Source organism: Poeciliopsis prolifica, unplaced genomic scaffold, assembly GCF_027474105.1.
Source record: "Poeciliopsis prolifica strain line A6 unplaced genomic scaffold, Auburn_PproV2 SCAFFOLD097, whole genome shotgun sequence".
NCBI classification, from domain to species: Eukaryota; Metazoa; Chordata; class Actinopteri; order Cyprinodontiformes; family Poeciliidae; genus Poeciliopsis; species Poeciliopsis prolifica.
The window spans coordinates 49,915-70,254 of record NW_026562472.1 but is presented as its reverse complement, the minus strand read 5'-3'; the positions used below and the strand labels follow the sequence as shown (position 1 = coordinate 70,254).

Sequence of the window (20,340 nt, the reverse complement as noted above, 5' to 3'; positions counted from 1 at the left end):
AATCAAATTGTAGGATTTGCATAGAAATTGTTTGGAGATCAGGAGATGCTGCTGTTTCTCTGAGGCCCAATCACTTGAAGACAACGAGCGCTCCGAGAAGTCTGAGACAATCAGATCTGAGGCAGCGCTCTGTCCGTGTTTATGGAAAACACGCCAGAAACTCTCCCTCTGTTGGAACATGCGGTTACTCTGCCAGCTTCTAACACTGTAAAACGCGCTTCTCTAAGGTTTAAATTCAAACTACTGTCTTCAACTCAAAGGGAAACTAAAAGTGTGTTCACAAATTTGCTGCGGAAGGTGTTGCTGAGTAGCAATCAGTGTTGCAGCAACATTGGTGATATAAACCTATCCAAAAAAATGGCTGCTCTTTTTTCAACTCTGTTTTTTTCTCAATTTGAGGACCGACAATTACCTAAAAAGTTTAGGCAAGGATCAAGAGCGGAGTCTTAATTGAATTTGCTTTGGAGTCCAGTTTTGAAGAGAAACCTGATGAATGTCAGAGGTTTGGCACCAAAGTGCAGGCAGAGAGGCAACATAAATCAACAAGCTGTATTTGCAGAGGCCGCCTGGCGACAGCTCGCACAGCAGGCGTCATAATCTAATGCCAGGCTGTCTTGTTTGGCAAAAGAGCATCTTTCAGTCAAAGTCCCCAGTGAGAAAAGCCGCTCGCATACGTCGGCATGCAGGTAAACAGATGGGAAGTCTTCTCGTCGCTCCTTGAATGTCATGTGCATGATTGGGAATGTCAGCGCAGCTATTTAGCGCTGACGGCTTCAGAAAAGTACTCATCACCTTTACAGCGTGATGTACGAGCACGGAGCAGAAATTATCCCCGTGTCGGAGACGCCTGACAAATGTCTCTGAGGGAGGGGAATCAGCAGGCGGCAGCAACTCGACGGAGCATTATCTGCCAAGGACGGGTTGTTTCCTGCCGTTAGCTGCCGATGTAGAGCATTTGTTTTCCTGGATCTGATCCTGCTTAGACTTGATAATAGGTTATGTCGCACCTTTTTCTGGCTAACAGAAGCAGGCGCTCACAAAAAGAGCGTCTGCTTTTTTTTGTGGGAGAGACACGACGTTCTGATGAAACATGTCACATCTGCGTTGGCCAGTTGTTCTCCAGAAGATCTTGTCTCATATTTAATTGGAAGTGGCATGAGGTTTTTGATTTGTATTCATGAAGGAGACGTGCAGCTGCTCCTGGCAAGCTGTCGCTGTTCTTGTTGTTGATTCAAAGTTCATGCTAAGCGTGTGACCGGACAACAAGCGTGTCACACAGAAGAGAAAACAGCAGAGTTCATCAGCTCTAAGTATTCACTAATATTTAATTAAATCAGGACTTTATAAGTATTAAAACATAAAGTTGGGGAATATGTCCCAAGTAGAAAGAGACCTTTTAAGTTTTCAGGGCTGAAGGTTAAATATTGTGACTGCAGTCCATCATCTGTGAAGTGAACATTAAACCCACCTGAAACGCCTCCTTTGTGAAAATGCTGACATATCAGCTCAACCTGTAAATGTGCAGCGATTCTTGTTTCATGTTTATCTTGTAGTTTATTAGTTTTGTAATCCTGCATGACATGGAAGAGAAGCACAACTTTGTTCTCACTCCACACAAAAGACTCAACTTCCGCTAACCTGGAACAAATTGTTTGGCTTAGCACCTTTGCTGACTTGCATCATATTGTGCAAACGTAACTTTCTCTGAATTAGCATTTCTTGATTAACTTATTTAGCTTTGAAGTCTGTGTGGATGTTCTGGGTATCGACTGGTAACAGCTCTTTGGACAGTTAGCATTAGCATAAATAATGGAGTCAGCTTCCACTGTATCATCTTGGAGAAATGCATTAGCGTTAGCTCAGCCAATGTTTATCAGGGTTAGCGAAACTGTTTATGCTATTGCAATTAATGCTTCAATGTTCCCACAACTTATGGTTAGGATGAAACAATTAAACAATGAACTTTCAGTTCATTTAACTTTTCAGTGAGTCGTGTTTAATTGCTAACCTCGTGCCTTGCTCCATGATCAGCGCCAATCACAAGCCTGTTAGAATGTGGATGAAAACATTTCTAAAACTCATGCAGTCGCAGCCTGCAATGGTCAGATGAACACATACAGTGGAGTATGGCGGTGGCAGCATCAGAAAGAGGAAATTCATGTTTGGAGATGTTCTCCTGCAATCTGACTGAAGAATGAGGAAACGAGTTCTAGAGACGTTTAAAGCCAGTAGAGTCAAACTTTGCCATCTGTGAAGGTTGACGGTTTGAATAGTTTTTCATGTTCACTCAGTGTATCTCCTCTCACTGATTCCTGCATATGTGCTCAGGAATCAGTCAAGTAAAGCATTAAAGGGGGAAAAATATCCCAGGTTTTTGACTTCTCTCCATCATTTTAATTACCTTCAAATCAGGATTTATGTGACTGGGTAAAACCCTGCGGAGCTGCCACTTAAGTGTTTCTGGAGTGCATAATCCAGCTCATGTCTGACAGAAGACAAAAGCTCTGTCCTCGCACAGGCTCAATGTTCTCTCTTATTATTTATGCACCTGCCTTTTGGATTTCAGAAGGCTTTTACTGCGGGAAGAGAGTAAAAGCTGGACAGGTTTTCAGCTTTATTGGCCTATATAAAAGGAAGTGAGGAGCGGGGGGTGTTTTACAGTCACTAGAAATGGAGAATGCAAGTCGGGCTTTGTGTGGACCTTTAAATTTTACTGCGTACGAGGAGGAGTCTTTGGGTGAATCCCCTGCAGAATCCTCTGCAAACGAGCCGGCATCTATTGACATTAGAGACGACGACGCTCCCTCCGGCACCATTCGCCGTTTGTCTCCGTGACCCAGAACTTCCTCCTGACAAAGCGCTACCTCATTTCAATGCTAATGCGCCGTTATGGGTGTTTTCAAAGCGTTGCTGCTGTTTATAATGATTCGGCTGAGCTTCGAGGTGCCGGTTAATCCCGCAGATCCCCGAGGAGCCGGCGTGCACCTAGAGGTCACGCAGATAGTGTTGAAATAGAGTCCCGCGTTATCCCGACGGGACGAGCGCGCCGCCTGTTAACAGCTGACAGGTTCATGAATTTCCCTGCCAGGTTGGGATTAAGTAAACATGCAGCTGCTCTGATTGTTGTGCGTTGCTGACCTCTTGACCTCGAGGTGTACATCCAGATATCACCTTCTCTAGAAGGAAACAAAACCAATTATTTGCATTGCGCAGCGCTCTCTCTTGACAAAAGCTGCAGCATAATGTCCAATTTGTAAGTTGGACCCATGAGGATGTTTTTGATTTATAATAATCTTTTGGATTATTTGGGGGACCAATAAGGATTCTTAAAATGATGGCAGCGATGCCTTGAGTCCGGCAGCTTTTCTCCGCTCGAAGCTGCGCCCGGTGGCCGTTACTCGCAGTGAACGGCGGTGAAGTGCGCGGCGGGTGCATCTACGCAGGTGAGCGGACAAACTGAACACAGCTCTATGGAAAATAAATTTCATATCATCTCAGTCTCAACAAATGGGTGACAAAGTAAAGAATTTCAACCATTATTCTAATGTAATGTAGTTTGATTTTTCATGCTTAGGTTCATCTGCAGCATCTTATCTTCTCTTACTCTCCAGTTGTACTTTACACGTCTCTTTTATTTCACTACACAATGCGCCGCTGCAGTACAAAGACCAGACAGAAGCTCAGAGAAAAAGCCGCTGAATAGCTTCAGAAAACCTGGAGAGGTATCGATCAACTGTAATGTAGAATACAATAAAATCTGCTGCCATGAGAAGGAAAGTTGGGAGAGCTTTAAAAGTTGTGTAAAGTAAAAGAAAAACCACTCAGAGGAGTACAGCAGCCACACCAAAGTGCTGTCACAGTGACAGATTAATTTGCCACTAATTTCAACAACAAAACAAACGTTTATGTGTCTCGATTTTGTGTAGCCGTAGAAGAAATTCATTAATGTAAGCTGAAAGGTTGCTCACTTAAGAAAAAGTGATGTTTAGGAAATGAATAATGAGAGAAAATAGGTGTAGTTTAAATTGGCCCTTGTGTGGTCTCTGGTAAAAAGCCAAATTGATGATGCCTTTGCTTTTGAAACGCCTGATTGGTTAATTCACAACATCAGAATCAATTGGAGGGAGATGTCTTCCAATATTGAAGCACAAGTATAATAAACGTTATCAGAAGTTGTTATGAAGATGCAGCTGTAGTGAAATGGCCTTTCAGTGAGGAAGAAGTTCTTAAACCAAAATCAAAATACCAGATTACAGTTTATTGTCGTAGCTTGAATTGAAAAACATTTTCTCAGTCTTAGTGTTTTGGGAAGTTGTGGGGAAATAAAATAAATGCTTATAAAACTCACCAGAAGAGAAATCCAACATATTTGAACAAAGTGTCATATTTGAAGAGGTCAGTATTGTTAAAAAGTCTGAGTTTTTCTTGTAATAGAAACACACCTCGATTCTTTTATGCATGTTTGAGAAATGATTTAATCTCCATGGTAACCATTCAGCTTTCCAAAATGGCTGGGTGGATGTAGCTCCGCCTCTGAGATGCAGCTCCTCCCACACTCAGCTCCTTCAGACTAGCCAGCAGCTATTAGCAAACATTTGATGGATGTGCTTAGCTACTTCTCAGTCCAATGTTTGTAAAGACTCTTCAAGGGTAAATAACCATGTTGTGATGACTTCCTGAAGGCCGAGTTTGGAGTAAAATGGGATTTTTAAAGAGACAGAGGCCCAATTTCAAGGTGTTAAATCTCTAAATTCAATTATGTAAGTTTTATTTGAGATATATATCTTGATTTTTTCTAACTGATGCCTGTAAAAGATACTGCACCTTCAAAATGAGGAAATTAGAAAGAATAAATAATGGGAAATTTTAATCTCACTAATTTCAACAAGGAAAAAAAAGTGTATCTGGTTTTTTAGTATAAAGATGTTTTCAATCTGCTGAAGTGTTTAGTTCCATAATTAAAAGCAATCTGCTGTGACTGGTTTTCTCTCTGCTTTCATGTGTTTCTTTCAGTCAAGCAGTTGTTTGGGTTACAAATGCATCAGCGTTCATCTTGCCACTTAATTAGATGCTATAGATAAAAGTTTGTCTTTAGATTTTCAGCTGGTTTCAATATACACTGATGGTTTTCCATCAAAGTGGAGCCAATTCTCACTCATTGCATCTCAAGCACAAAATGTGGTTGCTGCTGCAAAAGTGTGAAGCTGCAGTCCCGCGTTATCCCGACGGGATGAGCGCTGAGGTCAAGGCTGCTCTGCTTGTGTCTGTTCTCCCAGAGACGGGAAGATTTCTCCTCTTTCTCCTCTTCCTCAGGCGTCGCTGGGACGAACGGTACGACGGACCGAAGCGAATTTCTGCACTGTCTTTCTCAGCAGATTGGATGGAGGAACTTGTTCAGGATCTTGTAGTTTGTCACGGTTTTCCTCCAAGATAATTCGGAGGAAACAGCTGTCTTCATTTGGAGAATCAGTTTTTCACTCCTAATTTTGGGTTGTTTTTAAATCAGAGAGAGCTGCAAATAATTGCATCCACAGGAAATTGAAGAGAAATGCAGGGAAAGTAAAAATCGGAGGCAAAAAACACCAAAAAAATCAGCTTCATTTTCTCTTCTGTCAATGGAGCAACAGCGACATCTGCTGTCCATATAAGAAACTGCATTAATAATCACTTAACTTTTCCTCAGTTTCTTCTATTATCATAGTAAAAATATTCTTAAAGTAAAACTCTATTAATAAGATTTTCTTCCGATTTTTTATACGGTGCATTGTTTCCAAATTAAATTACAGTGAAAACTAAACTTTAAGTTTAGTTTTCACTTCTAGGAAATTTATAGGATTTTAATGCAGTGGCAAGTATGCAAACCAACTGTAAAAAGCTTCAGGATGTTCTGCTTCATGAGGTTTTGTTGTGGAAATGACACCAGATCCTGTTTTTTCTATATTGCTGCTGCAACAAGCATAAAAACATGCTAGTATTGCTAAAATATCTGGGCATTGAGACAGCTAATTCCTAAATAGTTTCTGGTTTTTGCTCCAAATCAACCAAAGGAATGATTTGATGAGAGAAATAAAATTCTCTCAGCGGAATCAGCTCAATCAGACAATACATTGTAGTGGGTGAATGTTTCGAAGCTCAGTGGATCTCCTGTGTTCAGCAAGGTGAAGGATCCGGGATGCTGTGGATTTGATTTTGCTTCAGAGGTTTAGAGAACCTGGTCAGATATCATAATCTTAATGTGAAAAAATAATGGTCTTGGGTCTTTGAAGATACTGAAGAGGTAAAAAGTGACAATATTCCCTATGTTTTCATTAAAAATGTTTCAGTGTGAAAGTAATGCACAGTGAGAACAACTGCACTGGTGTAAGTGATTGAGGGTCTGACATTATTGGAAACGATCTGGCAGGAAAGGATTAGAATTTATCACAAGGTGTTTGTGCAAAAATGACCTAGGATTCTTTAGAAATGTTTGAAGAAAATGTCATTTAGTAAATAATCACGTCATAATAAGTTTTCTACAAAGTTCTCACTTTTAACCAACTGTTTATTAAAATCTGTATTTATTAAGCTAAAGTACAAAGTTAACACTTTAAAAGCAACTTTAAAGTGTTGCATTAATCACTTTTATTGTGTGGGATATTCAATAAATACTTGGATGAAATGTAAGTTATGAAAAGAATGAATTACGTATGAAATCACTGTTCCTGCAATGTTGCTGTAAGGATGGAGTGGCGACCTCGCACCACTAGGGGCGCCAGCGGCCGCGCTCCATGTTACCGTGGACAGTGCGCATGCTCACTGAGTGTTGTTGGAGTCAGCTGGTGGTTCTCAGTTCGGCTGAAACATCAATGGAAACGAAGCCACAACCGAGCGGATAGACGTCTTTCACAGAATCGACAGTAGGTGTCGCTGCTCTCGCTCTATAACTGCTAGTTGCGCCTAATTGATCGGAATGTGATCGATTCTCAGCGCTCGGATGGAGCCGGAGGACCAGGAGGAGGAGGAGGAGGCGGCCGCCATGCTGTGGTCCATCCAGGAGGCTGAGGAGAGGCAGACCCAGCAGATCGGAGCCTCGGCCTGCGGGGCCACGGCGGTGGTGGACGTCCTGAAGGCCCTCGGACTGGATGTGACCCCGGAAGAAGCGGAGCGCTGCGTCCAGACCCGCCTGAGGAGGATCGAGGCTCCGCTGCCAGACTACCTGCTCTCCCGCAGCGAAGCTGGTGAGCTTCCGCCATGTTGGTATTATGGGATGTTGCAGCGTCCAGAATAGTTTTAACGTGTGTCACAGAGAAAAACAATGTGCTGCTCTTTATTTCTAGTCACTGTTGGACGCATATAGGGGCGCTGGGCTGCAGGGGGCGCCAAAGTAAAGACAGAAAATCTGTTTCTTCATTTGTAAAAAAGTTCCTACAGTTCTTGTAATAGAGAAGAAGTCACAGATTCACTATAATATCTTCTTGTTCATCTCAATTCCAAGTGGATAAACGTAGAACCAAGATGGCCGCCCTGACGTCACACAACTAGTGAATGATGTGAAATAATGGGGATTTCCCATGAAGTGAATATTTAATAAAGGACTTGTGATGCCGTCAGTAACGGTGATGTTGACTCGGTCCAGGTGCGACTCACGCCCAGCTGATCCGAGGCGCCCGGGAGGCCAGCGGCGGGAAGGCCGTCGGCCGCTTCTTCCACCTTCATCCGCGGCGGAGCGTCAGGTTGGTTCCGTGGCTCGCACGCTGGATCAAGAAGGGCGCCGTTCCCGTGGCGACCATGAACATGCAGGTGGGCGTGGCCGACGGCGAGGAGGTTCCCGACGCCTGGCACCATCAGCTCATATTTGGAGCGGCACCCGGAGCCGTGTTCACGACCAACCCTTTGGATGTGGGTGCGTGAGACAGAATGTGTGGTTCCACCTGTCGGCTTCTCTTTGGTTCTTTAGCAGCTAATCGCACTCAGTCAACAAATGACAGTTCTGTTTCCATCCATGTCAAAAGTTTAAGCCTCAATTTGCATTTCTGTAGATTGAAGTGAGAATTATCTTGTTAAATGTTGGAGATGAAATCAGAGGAGTTTTTCTGTATCATGTCAAGAGGATCTTTTTCTCGTCTACTTTGGTTCTCTCCTTCAGTCGGTGAGGTCGAAGTTCACCAGCGACTCTGCAGCGACTCGGTGCTGCTGGTCCGTCGGGACGACGTTCTGCAGAGGTTGACGTCTGGCGGTCTGCTCTCTGACCTCTCCCAGATCCAGGGCGACCCGCGCTGGCGGCAGCTGGACGTGGAGGGTGAGGCGGCGACCTTCTGACGCCGACCTCTCAGCCTCCATGTTTGATTGTGGTTTTCTCTTTGTCCAGGTCAAGTGAGGCAGATGCTGTTGGAGGAAGAGCTGGAGGACGGGCCCAGGACGGCTCACGTCAGGATCCCCGCGGCGTACAGTTCAGGGGTCACGCTGTTTGGGCCGACGGGTTCAGACGTGGCTCAGCAGATCCTGCAGGCTCCTGAACTTCCTTTGCTGTGACGACAGAAAAGCCGAGCGGAGAAACTGTGGAACGGAGAGCAGCTCTGTGACGATTCTCCTCCAGTTGATTTCTTTCAGAAGCAATAAAAGCCTGAACTCTGTCCCAGATACGAGAAATAAAGAGTTTTTCATCTTGGCTTCATTTTCTGCTCTGATTCTTCCTCTGGATTTGCACAAATGTTTTGATGTTTCTTTCTTATGTTTTCCATGTAAGTTTGTTACAATAATAATAATAATGTTGTCGAATCAGAAAATCAGTTTAAACCTGAATGTTGGATGTGTAACTAAACTATAAAGTCAAATGTTAAATGCAGAAGGAATGAACTTTTGTCACGTTGTTGATTGTGATGCCAGAAAGTTGCAGTCAGTGAGGAACGATGAGTCAGCAGACATGAACAGGATGCAAAGAGTGGAGAACTCTCAGCATAAGGAGCATTTTGGAGGAAGGGGGAAGTTAGCAAACTGAAGGAGTCATAAGTCTGGAGCTTTTAGACGTTGAAATGAAAGTTTCCCAAATGTTTCCTGCAGCTTTTGTTTCAGGGACTCATGTTGACGTTCTGGATGCTGCAGCAGAAACGAAGAGGAAACAACTGGAGGAGAAACTGAGCTGTTCATCTAGAGAGAATCCAGAACCGCGTTCAGGATCAGCTGTTATTATAACAGATATTGATCTCTGTTTCATTGATTCTGGAAGGGAAGGAGAACCATGTTTATGAAAGATGAATCAAGAAGTGATGAGAGAAAAGCAGCAAATTCAGTGGAATGATTGATGGAAGTCAGTCAGTAAATCCCAGTGAGAGCAGAAATCCAGACTGGAGAGATTTTAGTGTCTTTTTCCAGAGGAGGAAAATCTAAAGAGTTAATCAATAAAGTGGGGCAGCAAAGGATGAGGCTCAGCACATGTTGGTGACGGAATAGTGAATATTTATGACATCAGTGCTGATCTGAACCACCAGGTGACGTTCAGTTGGACTCTTAACAAAAGATTAATCAATGTGATCGATGTGATTGATTGGATCAGATCAGAGGAAAGCCAGTTGCTGATCAGAGGCTCATTAGATGAAGCTGGGGTTCATCAGCGGTAATTGAAAGCAGCTGTGAGGAAAGGGATAAGAGCGAACCGGAGGAGCAACAGTTGTGATCCGGGCTCGGTCCGGTCCGGTTCGCTCCGGTCGGGTCCGGTTCGGTGGTGCCGGTGCTCCAGAGCGGTTCCTCTCAGGTGGGTTCTTTCAGATCTTTGTTTGACGGTCAGTTTCTCTAAATGTAAACTAACCTGTTTTGTTTGTTAATTGCAACCAGCAGGAGAGGAACTACGTCTCCCGTGATGCTTTGCGCTGTGGCTCCCAGAGGAAGTGGTGGAATCCCTAAAGTTTCCTCCCATCAGTCGGTGGAGCGAAGCGTTTGCACGTGTTGTTGCTGCAGTGGGTGAGTTGATGTCGCTGTGGCTCCACGCACTGTGGCTCCGTTCATCGCCTCACTTTCTCTCCCCGCAGTTTCCACGCAGGCTGAGTCCACGCAGGGACTGAGCATCGGGTCAGTGGGGCTGCGACTAGTTGCTGCTGCAGAGGAACAGAGGTGAGTCAGTCCAGGTCATTTGAACGAGTTTTTGTGCTGCAGTCGCTTCAAAGTGAGCAGGACTTTGGAAAGCAAAGCAGAACAAATGAAGAATGTTTAAAATGTTTTCCCAGCTCATCATTTGGACTTTTCCTCTCAGTGAAGAGTTGATTGTGGTTCTCTGGGCTCACATGAGCCCAGTGACTCCAATCAGCGGGAATCAAGCATGTGGCTCCAACACTGGAGCCTTTGTTGTCCTGCTCATCTTGATGCTGATTCAGCAGTAATCCAGATTCCAGCAGAAATCGATGCAGGTTGTGTTGAAAGTCTTGTTTTCCTTCCAGCTCTTTGTTTCCTGCTTTACGATTCAATCATCCCCTGGAAAAGGTCACGGCTCCTCCAGCTAAAGGTCAGCGCCTGCACAATGGCTTCACATGGTGATTGGAAATGCTCCTTTAAATCTAATGTGTTCTGGTTCCAGTAGCGATGGCCGAGCGGGTTCTGGTGGTAGGAGGCGGGGGACGGGAACACGCGCTGGCCTGGAAGCTGGCCCAGTCTGAGCGGGTCCAGCAGGTTCTGGTGGCTCCAGGCAACGCAGGAACCGCCAGCTGTGGCAAGATCAGCAACTCTGGTACCTGGGAGGGTTCTGGTTCTGCTACATTAACTGTGTTGTTTTCAGGTCCGTTCAGGTTTTGTTTGCGTTTCTCCAGAGGTGTCGATCAGCAACCACAGCATCCTGGCTCAGTTCTGCAAGGACCACCATGTGGGTCTGGTCGTGGTGGGTCCAGAGGCGCCGCTCGCAGCAGGTATCGTGGACGACCTGACGGCGGCGGGCATTCGGTGTTTTGGACCCACCGCTGCGGCGGCCCAGTTGGAGTCCAGCAAGAGTTTTGCCAAGGCGTTCATGGAGCGTCACGGCGTTCCCACGGCTCGCTACGGCTCCTTCAGCGAGCCGCAGGACGCCTGCAGCTTCATCCGCAGGTTCGCTCAGAGGCTCTGCGGTTCTTCAGAACCCAAATCTCAATGTTGGTTCTCAATCCATTTGCACTTTCTTGTCAGTGCCGACTTTCCAGCTCTGGTGGTGAAGGCGAGCGGCTTGGCGGCGGGGAAAGGAGTCATCGTCGCCGGGGATCAGGACGAGGCGTGTCGCGCCGTCATGGACATCATGAAGGTGGGAAAGGAGATTAAAGAAAAGAATTGTAAATGTGAGATCCAAAGAAGAAACGACTCGTCTGTTCTTGTAGAACGGAACCTTTGGGTCGGCAGGAACCACAGTGGTGGTGGAGGAGCTTCTGGAGGGACAGGAAGTGTCGGTGAGTCCAGAACTGAAATGTGTTTTAGCTTCCTGTGTTTTTGTCTCAGCAGAGCCTGAAGCTAACGATGTGTCAACTTTGCAGTGTTTGTGCTTCAGCGACGGTTCCTCCGTCTCTGTGATGCCGCCCGCTCAGGACCACAAGCGGCTCCAGGACGGAGACGCGGGGCCCCTGACGGGCGGGATGGGGGCCTACTGCCCCGCCCCGCAGGTCAGTGATGAGCTGCTGCAGCAGATCAGAGAGTCCATCCTGCAGAAGACGGTGGATGGGATGAGGCAGGAAGGACGACCTTATATGGGTAAAATGTAGCAGTGAGATGATGCAGCAGGTCAAGGGTCATGTAGGAGAATAAAGTGACTGGAAAGTGTTGCTGCTGCTGTTTCAGGTGTTTTGTATGCTGGCCTCATGCTGACCAATCAGGGCCCAAAGGTTCTGGAGTTCAACTGTCGCTTTGGGGACCCAGAGTGTCAGGTTCTGCTTCCTCTGCTGCAGAGCGACCTCTATGATGTCATCAGCAGCACCGTCAGCGGCGCCCTTTCCTCCAACGCCCCGGTGTGGCAGCAGGGCCGCTCTGCGGTTACCGTGGTGATGGCCAGTGCGGGTTACCCGGGTTCCTATGAGAAAGGTGTCGAGATCACAGGTGGGCCCGCTGCAGGGTTCTGGTTCCGATGCAGCGGGCCGAGGCGTTTCATGTCTCTTGTTGCTGCAGGTCTGACTCGGCTGCAGGAGGCCGGGCTGCACGTCTTCCACGCCGGCACCGCCCTGCGGGACGGACGGCTGGTGTCGAGCGGCGGCCGGGTTCTGGCCGTGACGGCGGTCGGGTCGAGCCTGGAGGTCGCTCTGCAGGCGGCCAATCAGGGTGTGGGCGACATTGGTTTCCCAGGCGCCGTGTACCGGCGAGACATCGGCCACCGGGTCCTTCAGAACCAACACGGGTCTGTTTCAGTGAAACAAAGAGTAAAGTGGATGTTTGTTTGTGTGTCGGTTTGACGTTTGTCTCCCGCTGCAGGTCTCTGACCTACAAGGACAGCGGCGTGGACATCGCTGCAGGGAACCGGCTGGTGGAGATGATCAAGCCTCTGGCCAGAGCCACGACCCGACCCGGTACCGCTCCGCCTCGCTCTGCTCAGTGATGCAGGGAGAGTTGAGCTTCCAGCTGGTCTGACATGTGGGTTTGGTGTCAGGTTCTGCTGCGGAGCTCGGAGGTTTTGCGGGTCTGTTTGACCTGAAGGCGGCTGGTTTTGTGGACCCGATCCTGGTTTCTGGCACCGATGGTGTTGGAACCAAATTAAAGGTGATTATTCTAGTAAAGTGTTAACTATTGTCCTTACAGCATCAGGTCTTTAATGTGCCGGTTTCGTTTCCCAGCTGGCCCAGGCCTGCGGCCGTCACGGCGCTCTGGGTCAGGACCTGGTGGCCATGTGTGTGAACGACGTTCTGGCTCACGGCGCCGAGCCGCTCTTCTTCCTGGACTATTTCTCCTGCGGCTCTCTGGACGTGGAAGTGGCTGGCTCTGTGGTTGGCGGTGTCGCCAAGGCGTGTGAGGCGGCCGGCTGCGCCCTGCTGGGTCAGAACCAACCAGAACCGATGCAGTTTGTTCTGTGAGCCCGGTGGACTTTGTGATGACTGGTTTTTATACATTTCTTTATTTTATATGTATTTTTGTGCAGGTGGTGAAACGGCAGAGATGCCCGGCGTTTACCCGGCTGGAGAGTACGACCTGGCCGGGTTCTGTGTTGGCGCCGTGGAGCGGGGTTCCTTGTTGCCACGGCTACAGGACATGGCGGAGGGAGACGTTCTGATTGGACTGGCTTCCTCTGGTCTCCACAGCAACGGCTTCAGCCTGGTCCGTAAGGTTGTGGAGCGAAGCGGGCTGGGTTTGAGCTCTCCTGCTCCGTTTGGGGAGCAGAACCAGAATCTGGGTCAGTTTTTAATAAAGTTTGGTCCAACTGAGCAGAACCTGTCCAGAGTGTCATTGAAAGGTTTGTGGTTCTGTCAGGCGAGGCGCTGCTCACCCCCACTAAGATCTACAGCCGCCTGCTGCTTCCTGTGCTGCGCAGCGGCGCCGTTAAAGCCTACGCTCACATCACCGGCGGCGGGCTTCTGGAGAACCTGCCCCGGGTTCTTGGCCCGGGTCTGGCAGCCGAGCTGGGTGAGAGGAAGGAAGGCAGACGGAGACTTATGGTGTTTGTAATAAAGTTTAGTGGTAGGAAGAACGTGTTGCTCAAGCGGTTTGTTTGCAGACGCCTCTCGGTGGAGGATCCGGCCGTTTTCTCTTGGCTCCATCAGGACGGCTCCGTCAGCGAGGAGGAGATGAGCAGAACCTTCAACTGTGGGCTCGGTGCTGTTCTGGTGGTTGGTCCAGCTCAAGCTCAGAAGGTTCTGTCTCAACTCCTTCTCCATGACGAGGCCTGGATGGTTGGCCGTCTGGTACCGAGGAAAGCAGGTCAGACAACAGAACCAGTATTGGAGATTTTTGGTGTGTGTTTGTGCAGCAGTAATGTTGTGGTTTTATTGCAGGTTCCCCCTCTGTTGTCATTTCCAACCTCAAGCAGAGCCTGATGGCGGCTGGTTCTGTGCAGGTCCATGTGGGCCCAGCACCCAACAAGACCAGAGTGGCTGTTCTGATCTCTGGGTCGGGTGGGTTGTGTTTAATGTCATGTGTTCTACTGAGGTTCTTTATTTATTGATGTTTCTGTGGTTCTCTCCTCAGGTACCAACCTGCAGGCCCTCATCACTCAGGCTAAAGCCTCCAGCAGCTCCTCTCACATTGTGCTGGTTGTGTCCAACAGGCCAGGAGTTCTGGGCCTCCAGAGAGCAGCCATGGCTGGAATCCAGACCAGGGTGGGTCAACATCTCTCCCTGTTAATGTGAAGCTTTACTTATGTATCTGTTCTATTCTCTTCAGGTTGTGGACCACAAGCTGTACTCCAGCAGAGCTGAGTTTGATGCCACCATTGATGGGCTACTGCAAGAGTTTCAAGTGCAACTGGTCTGCCTGGCTGGCTTCATGAGGATCCTCACTGCTCAGTTTGTCAAGAAATGGAATGGTAGGATTTCAATAAAGATTTTATTCAAACAGCAAACGACGCAGTACATTTTGTTCAGGTAAGGTCAGTTTGTGATGCAGCTCTTATTCCCACCGGTTTAAGAGGAAAGCAGTAGAATTATATATATACTAAGTGTTGAAGGTAGTTTTGAAGGAAGCAAGGAGGAGAGAGAGAGAAGGAAGGAAAGAAGGAGAGGAAAGGTTGGAAGAGTAAGAGAGTGAAGAAGGAAGGAAGTAAGAGTTAAAGTGGCAGACTAGATGAGGAGTTAGAATGTGGATCTCAAAGTACATTAGCTTCAATACTTTGAGATCCACATTCTAACTCCTCATCTAGTCTGCCACTTTAACTCTTACTTCCTTCCTTCTTCACTCTCTTACTCTTCCAACCTTTCCTCTCCTTCCTTGCCTGCTTCTTTCCTTCCCTTCTCTCCCTCTCCTCCTTGCTTCCTTCAAAACTACCTTCAACACTTAGTATATATATAATTCTACTGCTTTCCTCTCTTAAACCGAGTATATATATAATTCTACTGCTTTCCTCTCTTAAACCGGTGGGAATAAGGGGAATAAGGGGAATAAGGGGAATAAGGGGAATAAGGGGAATAAGGGGAATAAGGGGAATAAGGGGAATAAGGGGAATAAGGGGAATAAGGGGAATAAGGGGAATAAGGGGATAAAGGGGATAAGGGGATAAGGGGATAAGGGGATAAGGGGATAAAGGGGATAAGGGGATAAGGGGATAAGGGATAAGGGGATAAGGGGATAAGGGGATAAGGGGATAAGGGGATAAGGGGATAAGGTTCACCAACTCTTCCTGTGAAACCAGGGAAGCTGCTGAACATCCATCCTTCGCTGCTGCCATCGTTCAAAGGGGTCAAGGCCCAGAAACAGGCCCTGCAGGCCGGAGTGAAGGTCACTGGATGCACTGTCCACTTTGTAGCTGTAAGTCTGACCAACATGCAGGAAACCATCAAACTGTACAGCAGACACATGATGAAGAAATGATGAAGACTGTTGGCTTGTAGGAGGACGTGGACGCCGGCGCCATCATCGTGCAGCAGGCGGTGCCGGTGCTGCTCGGAGACACAGAGGACAGTCTGTCTGCGAGGATCCGGGAGGCCGAGCATCAGGCGTTCCCCCAGGCGCTGGAGCTGGTGGCCAGTGGAGCCGTCCAACTGGGACCAGAGGGAGAGGCGGTGTGGAGGACATAGAGTCTGACTGTCTGTAGTGTCTCACCTATTTGTTAGGAGGAAACATAGTTTACATTAAAGTGCATGAATGTCTGAACCGATACTGTGAATCACATCCATGACTCCGACCTCTCACTGTCTCCTCTGCTGCTTCCTGTGGAAACGCAGCACAGACAGCCTCTCGTTGCCGGCTCTGGTCGTCAGGCTGCTCTCTCCTTCCAGGTCAAAGTGACTCATTAACCTGATGATGTCATCTGTGGACAAACTGAAACCTAACTCTCCCATTCCCATAAACATCTCATGTCTGCATTGACTGACTGACTGACTGACCCGGCTGGTTCTCAGCAATGGTCACCAGGTAGAATAAACCTCTGGTGGACAGGAGCCCAGGGACCAGAGGGAGGAACCTGTCGGTGACCTCTCTGCCCCGCTGACCTCCGGCCCAGGACGCCTCGATCCCTCTGCTGCCCACCTGCATCGTTACAAAACACATTCAAACCCTGAGCCAGTGAATGGTGACGCCAGCCGGGTCCACAGGTCCAGACCTCCTCTGACGGAGTGACAACATAGGGCGGATTGAAGAGGAGGACATCCACCTGCCCACCGAGCCTCGGCAACAGACCCTGGACCTGGACAGGAGAGACATAGAGTGTCTGTGAGGACGCATGCAGCATCACATCTACATTAATCACTGCTGGTTCTAGTGACATGATGGTGACTGAGTGAGCGATCGGTACCAGGTCTGTGATGACGGGCTGCAGGGCGACCCGGTTACAGAAGGCGGTTCTGGCTGTGCAATGAGCGGCAGCCGGATTCACGTCAGTGCAGCTGCAAGAGAGAAACAAAACATGTTGGAGCACAAAAGCAACTGACTGAAGGTCATTGAGGTCAACATACAGAGTTACATATGAACATTAACCTCTGTTATTCAATGACACATCTCTCTACTTATGTAGGTGATCATTACTGAAGTATTTGAACTCAGTAAACAAAGCACAAACTGAAGTCTCGTTAATCACTGCTTTCACTCATAAAATGATGATTCGGCCTGAAGCTGAAGCAGCAACAGAGAGAGAAAAGCTGCAGCTTCACAGCCAAACTTGAATCACATCCATTGAGTCTCTGACTGACTGAGATGTAAAGGAATCATCTGCTGCACCTCCACTCATCACTACCAATGTTACTGTGAAGAAGCTCCACATTAAGAATCATTTATAATTACACATCAACTCCCTCATGGCTGCTGCAAAAGCACAAACATTCACATGACCCCTGACCTCCACTTCATGGCTGCAGAGACTGAAAATGATTGACTGGAATCATCATCATCATCATCATCATCAGTCTGTCCTGTGAACTGAACCTCTTGATTCTCAGAAAGAATCACAACAACAACATCATCTGCTGGTCGTTCCCACGGTTCCAGCCTCCACTGTCTCCCACCAGCATCACTGACACGATTCTTCAACACCTTCATGTTTGGGTTCACGCGGGATCCACTACAGAACCCTCCACTTCACTTCACTTCCCTCCACCTGCTCACTGTTTACATCATTTCCACACGTAAACAAATCCTCCACCATCCACCTTCAGGTCCTCGAGTTTCTGACACCACATCCACGGGATGACACGTCACGTCCAGCATCATGTCTGCGTGGAGCAACAGTGACTCACATGCACAGAGCTGCAGGTCCGATGACCGAGGCCAGAAAGGCGCTGACCGCTCCGGAGCCGCTGCCCACCTCCACGCACACGCAGGGGCTGCAAAGAGCGAGAAGGAGCCACAGTGACACGGGGATCAGGGACACAGACATCACGCACCGTGGGGAGCTGCAGCCCTGCCTCATCCGCTGCAGCGTCTCGGCGTCTTTCTGCAGCGCGTCCATCAGCAGGAACGAGTCCTCCGCGGCCTCGTAAACGTCCTGGAAGATTCCGCGTCCCGCGTGGGAGGAAAGCGGCGTGGGGAACCCGCTGCTGCTCATGTTAGCAACATGTTAATAACAGCACAAACAACCTGCACAGATCCCTTCACTCACTGCGCCTCCCACCAGAGACAGAGACAGAGAGAAACCATGTGCTGCTGTTGACGGGTTCCTCCGGCCGCAGCGCCACCTGCCCTGCAGGAGGAGACATTACAACCTGCAGCCTCCACTGAACTGAACTAACACAGAAAAGCAGCTGCTGCTCATCTTACTGAGAATAGTAGCAAAACATTCAACATCATTCTCTTTGTTTGAGAAAAAAACACAAGATGAATAAGTTGAGATTTTCACCATCATTTCTTCATATCTACATCCACATGTTGCTCTTCTAAACTTCTCAGTTAAATAACTCGTCCATTTCGGAGAGACTTTCCTCCTTGACAAAGTCCTTCTTCTCCACTTCCTTCCTAACCTTCTACATCCATACAGGCAACTCTTCCCCTGCTGCAGCCTGGATTGCAGAACATTGGGATACGCCTCTGACTGAACAACACGCTGTCACACGTTTGGTTTAAAGGCCTCGTCGTCGCTCTTCTTCTTCAAGCTTGGATGTTTCTGTCTTCATCGCATGCTGACGTTCCGCCGCCGGCGATGCAAACGCGTCGCGGCTTCGTGGAGCTGCTGAGCCTCTTCATCAGCCTGGACCTGACAGAACCGAGACGTCCTTCCTGCTGTCACACCCAGCATTCACATTTCCACATCACAAACACTAAACATCATCAAAACAAATCACCTTTTCGATATGAATCATTACTCCAACATTACATGCATTACTGACTTCATAAGAAAAGAAACAACCTATTTATGGAGAACAATCATTGAATAACTTCATTACTTTTTACAACAGTTGGATGCAGATCTTTCCTAAACATGGAACCAATAAAAAATAAACATGAGGTTAAACAACAGACACCTAGTGAAACATTTTACTCTTTTCAAACCTTATTCTCTTCCTCTGCTTGGATGCTGGAACTGCTGACATCACAGAATCCTGAAATACCTAACAAACCGGCACCTGGTGCCTCTGCAGCCACAACACAGTGGAAGAAGCAGAGCAGTGACCTAAAGCAGAGGATCCCACATGAACTCTTGACCTCCTGATTCTTCTAGTTTGTCGCTCATATGAAACTTTCTCATAAACATCCTCTCTGTGCTTTAGTGCAACATTTCACATTTTCTCTTTCCTGATTTCTTTACTTCTAAGAAACATGTGGGAAGAAACAGAAATACTTATATTGACTGTAGTTACTTTCAACTAAAATCAATTTTCACTGCTTTTGTGTTTGATTTTGAGGAAAAGCTCTGACAGAATGACTTCCTACTCCAACCCTGCTTTGTTCTCTCGCGGTGCTTCCATTAGGAGCATTTCTTTTTAGGTGAACATCAGCCGGAGGTTCAGGTTTCTCATATTCATCTCCTCACCTGAGTCCAGACTTTGTCAACAAAATCAAACATCAACCCACTTCCCATGCTGGACATTTTCATTTAACAGTAACAACAAAGAAAGTTACCTTTCTAATTAGTAACACAAGTGAAATCTAAATCCAACACACTGGAATAAAATAAATAAATAAGCTTTGCTTTAATCACACTTCTTTTTTATATCGAATGATAAGAAATCAGGGATGAGAGAGGAAGAGCAGGTTTCCAGCTTGCAGATGGATAACAATAGCTGAGAGGAGTCCTTGTTTAAAAGCATTAAAGTTTTAAAGGATGACATCTGAACATTTTGAGTCATTACATACAATTTAAAGTCACGGACTTACATTAATATTGTTGAGTTATAAAACCTAATTAACAAATAGGTTGTTGAACAACATAAACGTGTCAGAGAAAAAACATGAGAGAACATGAAGAACCCTGAAACATTAGCAAAGACATCAGGAGAAAAGGTCTGTAACAAAGTCCAGAGAAAGTCCAAACAAATTACCCAACAAAGCACAGGAACAGTGTTAGCCAATGAAAATGCACTGAAAGCAGGTAGAAACCCTTATAAGGGGAGAGCAAAAGACTAATCTTTGGTTGGATCCTCCAGGCAGCTTGGAGTCAAAACCGAGATGGACAAAGAACTGCAGCTGAAGAAGAGCCGGGGCCACAGAGCCCAACACTGTCCTGCACACGGGGACCGACCCGTCAGCAACATGTGGCTTCAAATCACACTTCTCTCATCGGCTGGGTTCAGACCCCAAAGACAAAGAGCCAAGTCCTGTGTGACCTCACCGTCCATGTAGACATGAGATCATGAGAGATCCCTGCCTTCATCAATCAACCTCCTGCTGCAACACCTTCATCATCATCAGACCAGTTCTGGGATTCCAAACACCAAACTCCGTCCGTCTCTCTAAAGGTTCCCTTTTTAGTTCTTACTATCAGCATCAGGGAAAGAGAGGCTAAATGATACATTTTACTTATTGGATTATTTCTGCTATTTCATTAAGCTGTAGTGACCCTTGCAACATTGCTTTACGAATAACATATTTAGCATAAAGAAAATCTAAAAGATGTTGTGAACATTCAATTAATGAGTCGCCTCAAAGTTCTTTGATGGTAGTAAAATAGCTGTGATGTTTGATTCTGGGGAAGAAAAATAGGTCATGTTTCATTGGTTGCTTTGGCCCAAATCTAAAACAACATCCTGGGGATTCGCCCAAGTCACTAACATCAACCTGATTCAGTAACAAGTGCAAGTTGTAAAAAAGAGAAGGAGCGACCGCTAACAGATGTTCTCTGTGAAACTAGTCAGT

At 47.1% G+C, this 20,340-nt stretch overlaps 3 protein-coding genes across 4 annotated transcripts in view; 2 read left to right on the top strand and 1 right to left on the bottom strand.

Annotated features, from left to right (window-relative positions):
• LOC129353827 (uncharacterized) overlaps window positions 1–8,653 on the top strand; it is a 58,880-nt gene extending 50,227 nt beyond the window's left edge. The window contains exons 5-9 of the mRNA XM_055023284.1: window positions 6,720–6,896; window positions 6,967–7,217; window positions 7,616–7,882; window positions 8,126–8,278; window positions 8,348–8,653. Of these exons, the coding sequence (XP_054879259.1) occupies window positions 6,720–6,896; window positions 6,967–7,217; window positions 7,616–7,882; window positions 8,126–8,278; window positions 8,348–8,511 (1,012 nt within the window). The 3' untranslated portion in view covers window positions 8,512–8,653. The remainder of the gene's footprint in view (window positions 1–6,719; window positions 6,897–6,966; window positions 7,218–7,615; window positions 7,883–8,125; window positions 8,279–8,347) is intronic.
• Window positions 8,654–9,711: 1,058 nt separating this feature from the next.
• On the top strand, window positions 9,712–15,711 carry LOC129353818 (trifunctional purine biosynthetic protein adenosine-3-like). The gene is given in 22 exon segments (XM_055023262.1): window positions 9,712–9,730; window positions 9,814–10,086; window positions 10,410–10,474; window positions 10,547–10,696; window positions 10,776–11,046; window positions 11,125–11,236; window positions 11,310–11,378; window positions 11,463–11,676; window positions 11,764–12,018; window positions 12,088–12,313; window positions 12,388–12,482; window positions 12,563–12,672; window positions 12,747–12,945; window positions 13,049–13,300; window positions 13,378–13,530; window positions 13,622–13,636; window positions 13,639–13,824; window positions 13,899–14,018; window positions 14,092–14,222; window positions 14,287–14,428; window positions 15,251–15,366; window positions 15,450–15,711. Coding segments are annotated over 19 exon segments (2,997 nt in total). The 5' UTR covers window positions 9,712–9,730; window positions 9,814–10,086; window positions 10,410–10,474; window positions 10,547–10,551; the 3' UTR covers window positions 15,636–15,711.
• On the bottom strand, window positions 15,548–18,340 carry LOC129353819 (methyltransferase N6AMT1-like). Of its 2 annotated transcripts, XM_055023263.1 has the most exons (7): window positions 17,457–18,335; window positions 17,289–17,375; window positions 16,352–16,442; window positions 16,160–16,243; window positions 15,945–16,086; window positions 15,744–15,868; window positions 15,548–15,660 (listed from the first exon to the last, which is right to left on the bottom strand). In XM_055023263.1, exons 1-6 carry the CDS (start codon window positions 17,594–17,596, stop codon window positions 15,747–15,749), a joined length of 666 nt encoding a protein of 221 aa, XP_054879238.1. In that variant the 5' UTR covers window positions 17,597–18,335; the 3' UTR covers window positions 15,548–15,660; window positions 15,744–15,746. The 2 variants fall into 2 exon arrangements, with proteins under 2 accessions (XP_054879238.1, XP_054879240.1); XM_055023265.1 differs by lacking the exon at window positions 17,289–17,375 and having other exon boundaries at window positions 17,436–18,340.
• Between the last annotated feature and the right edge of the window lie 2,000 nt (window positions 18,341–20,340).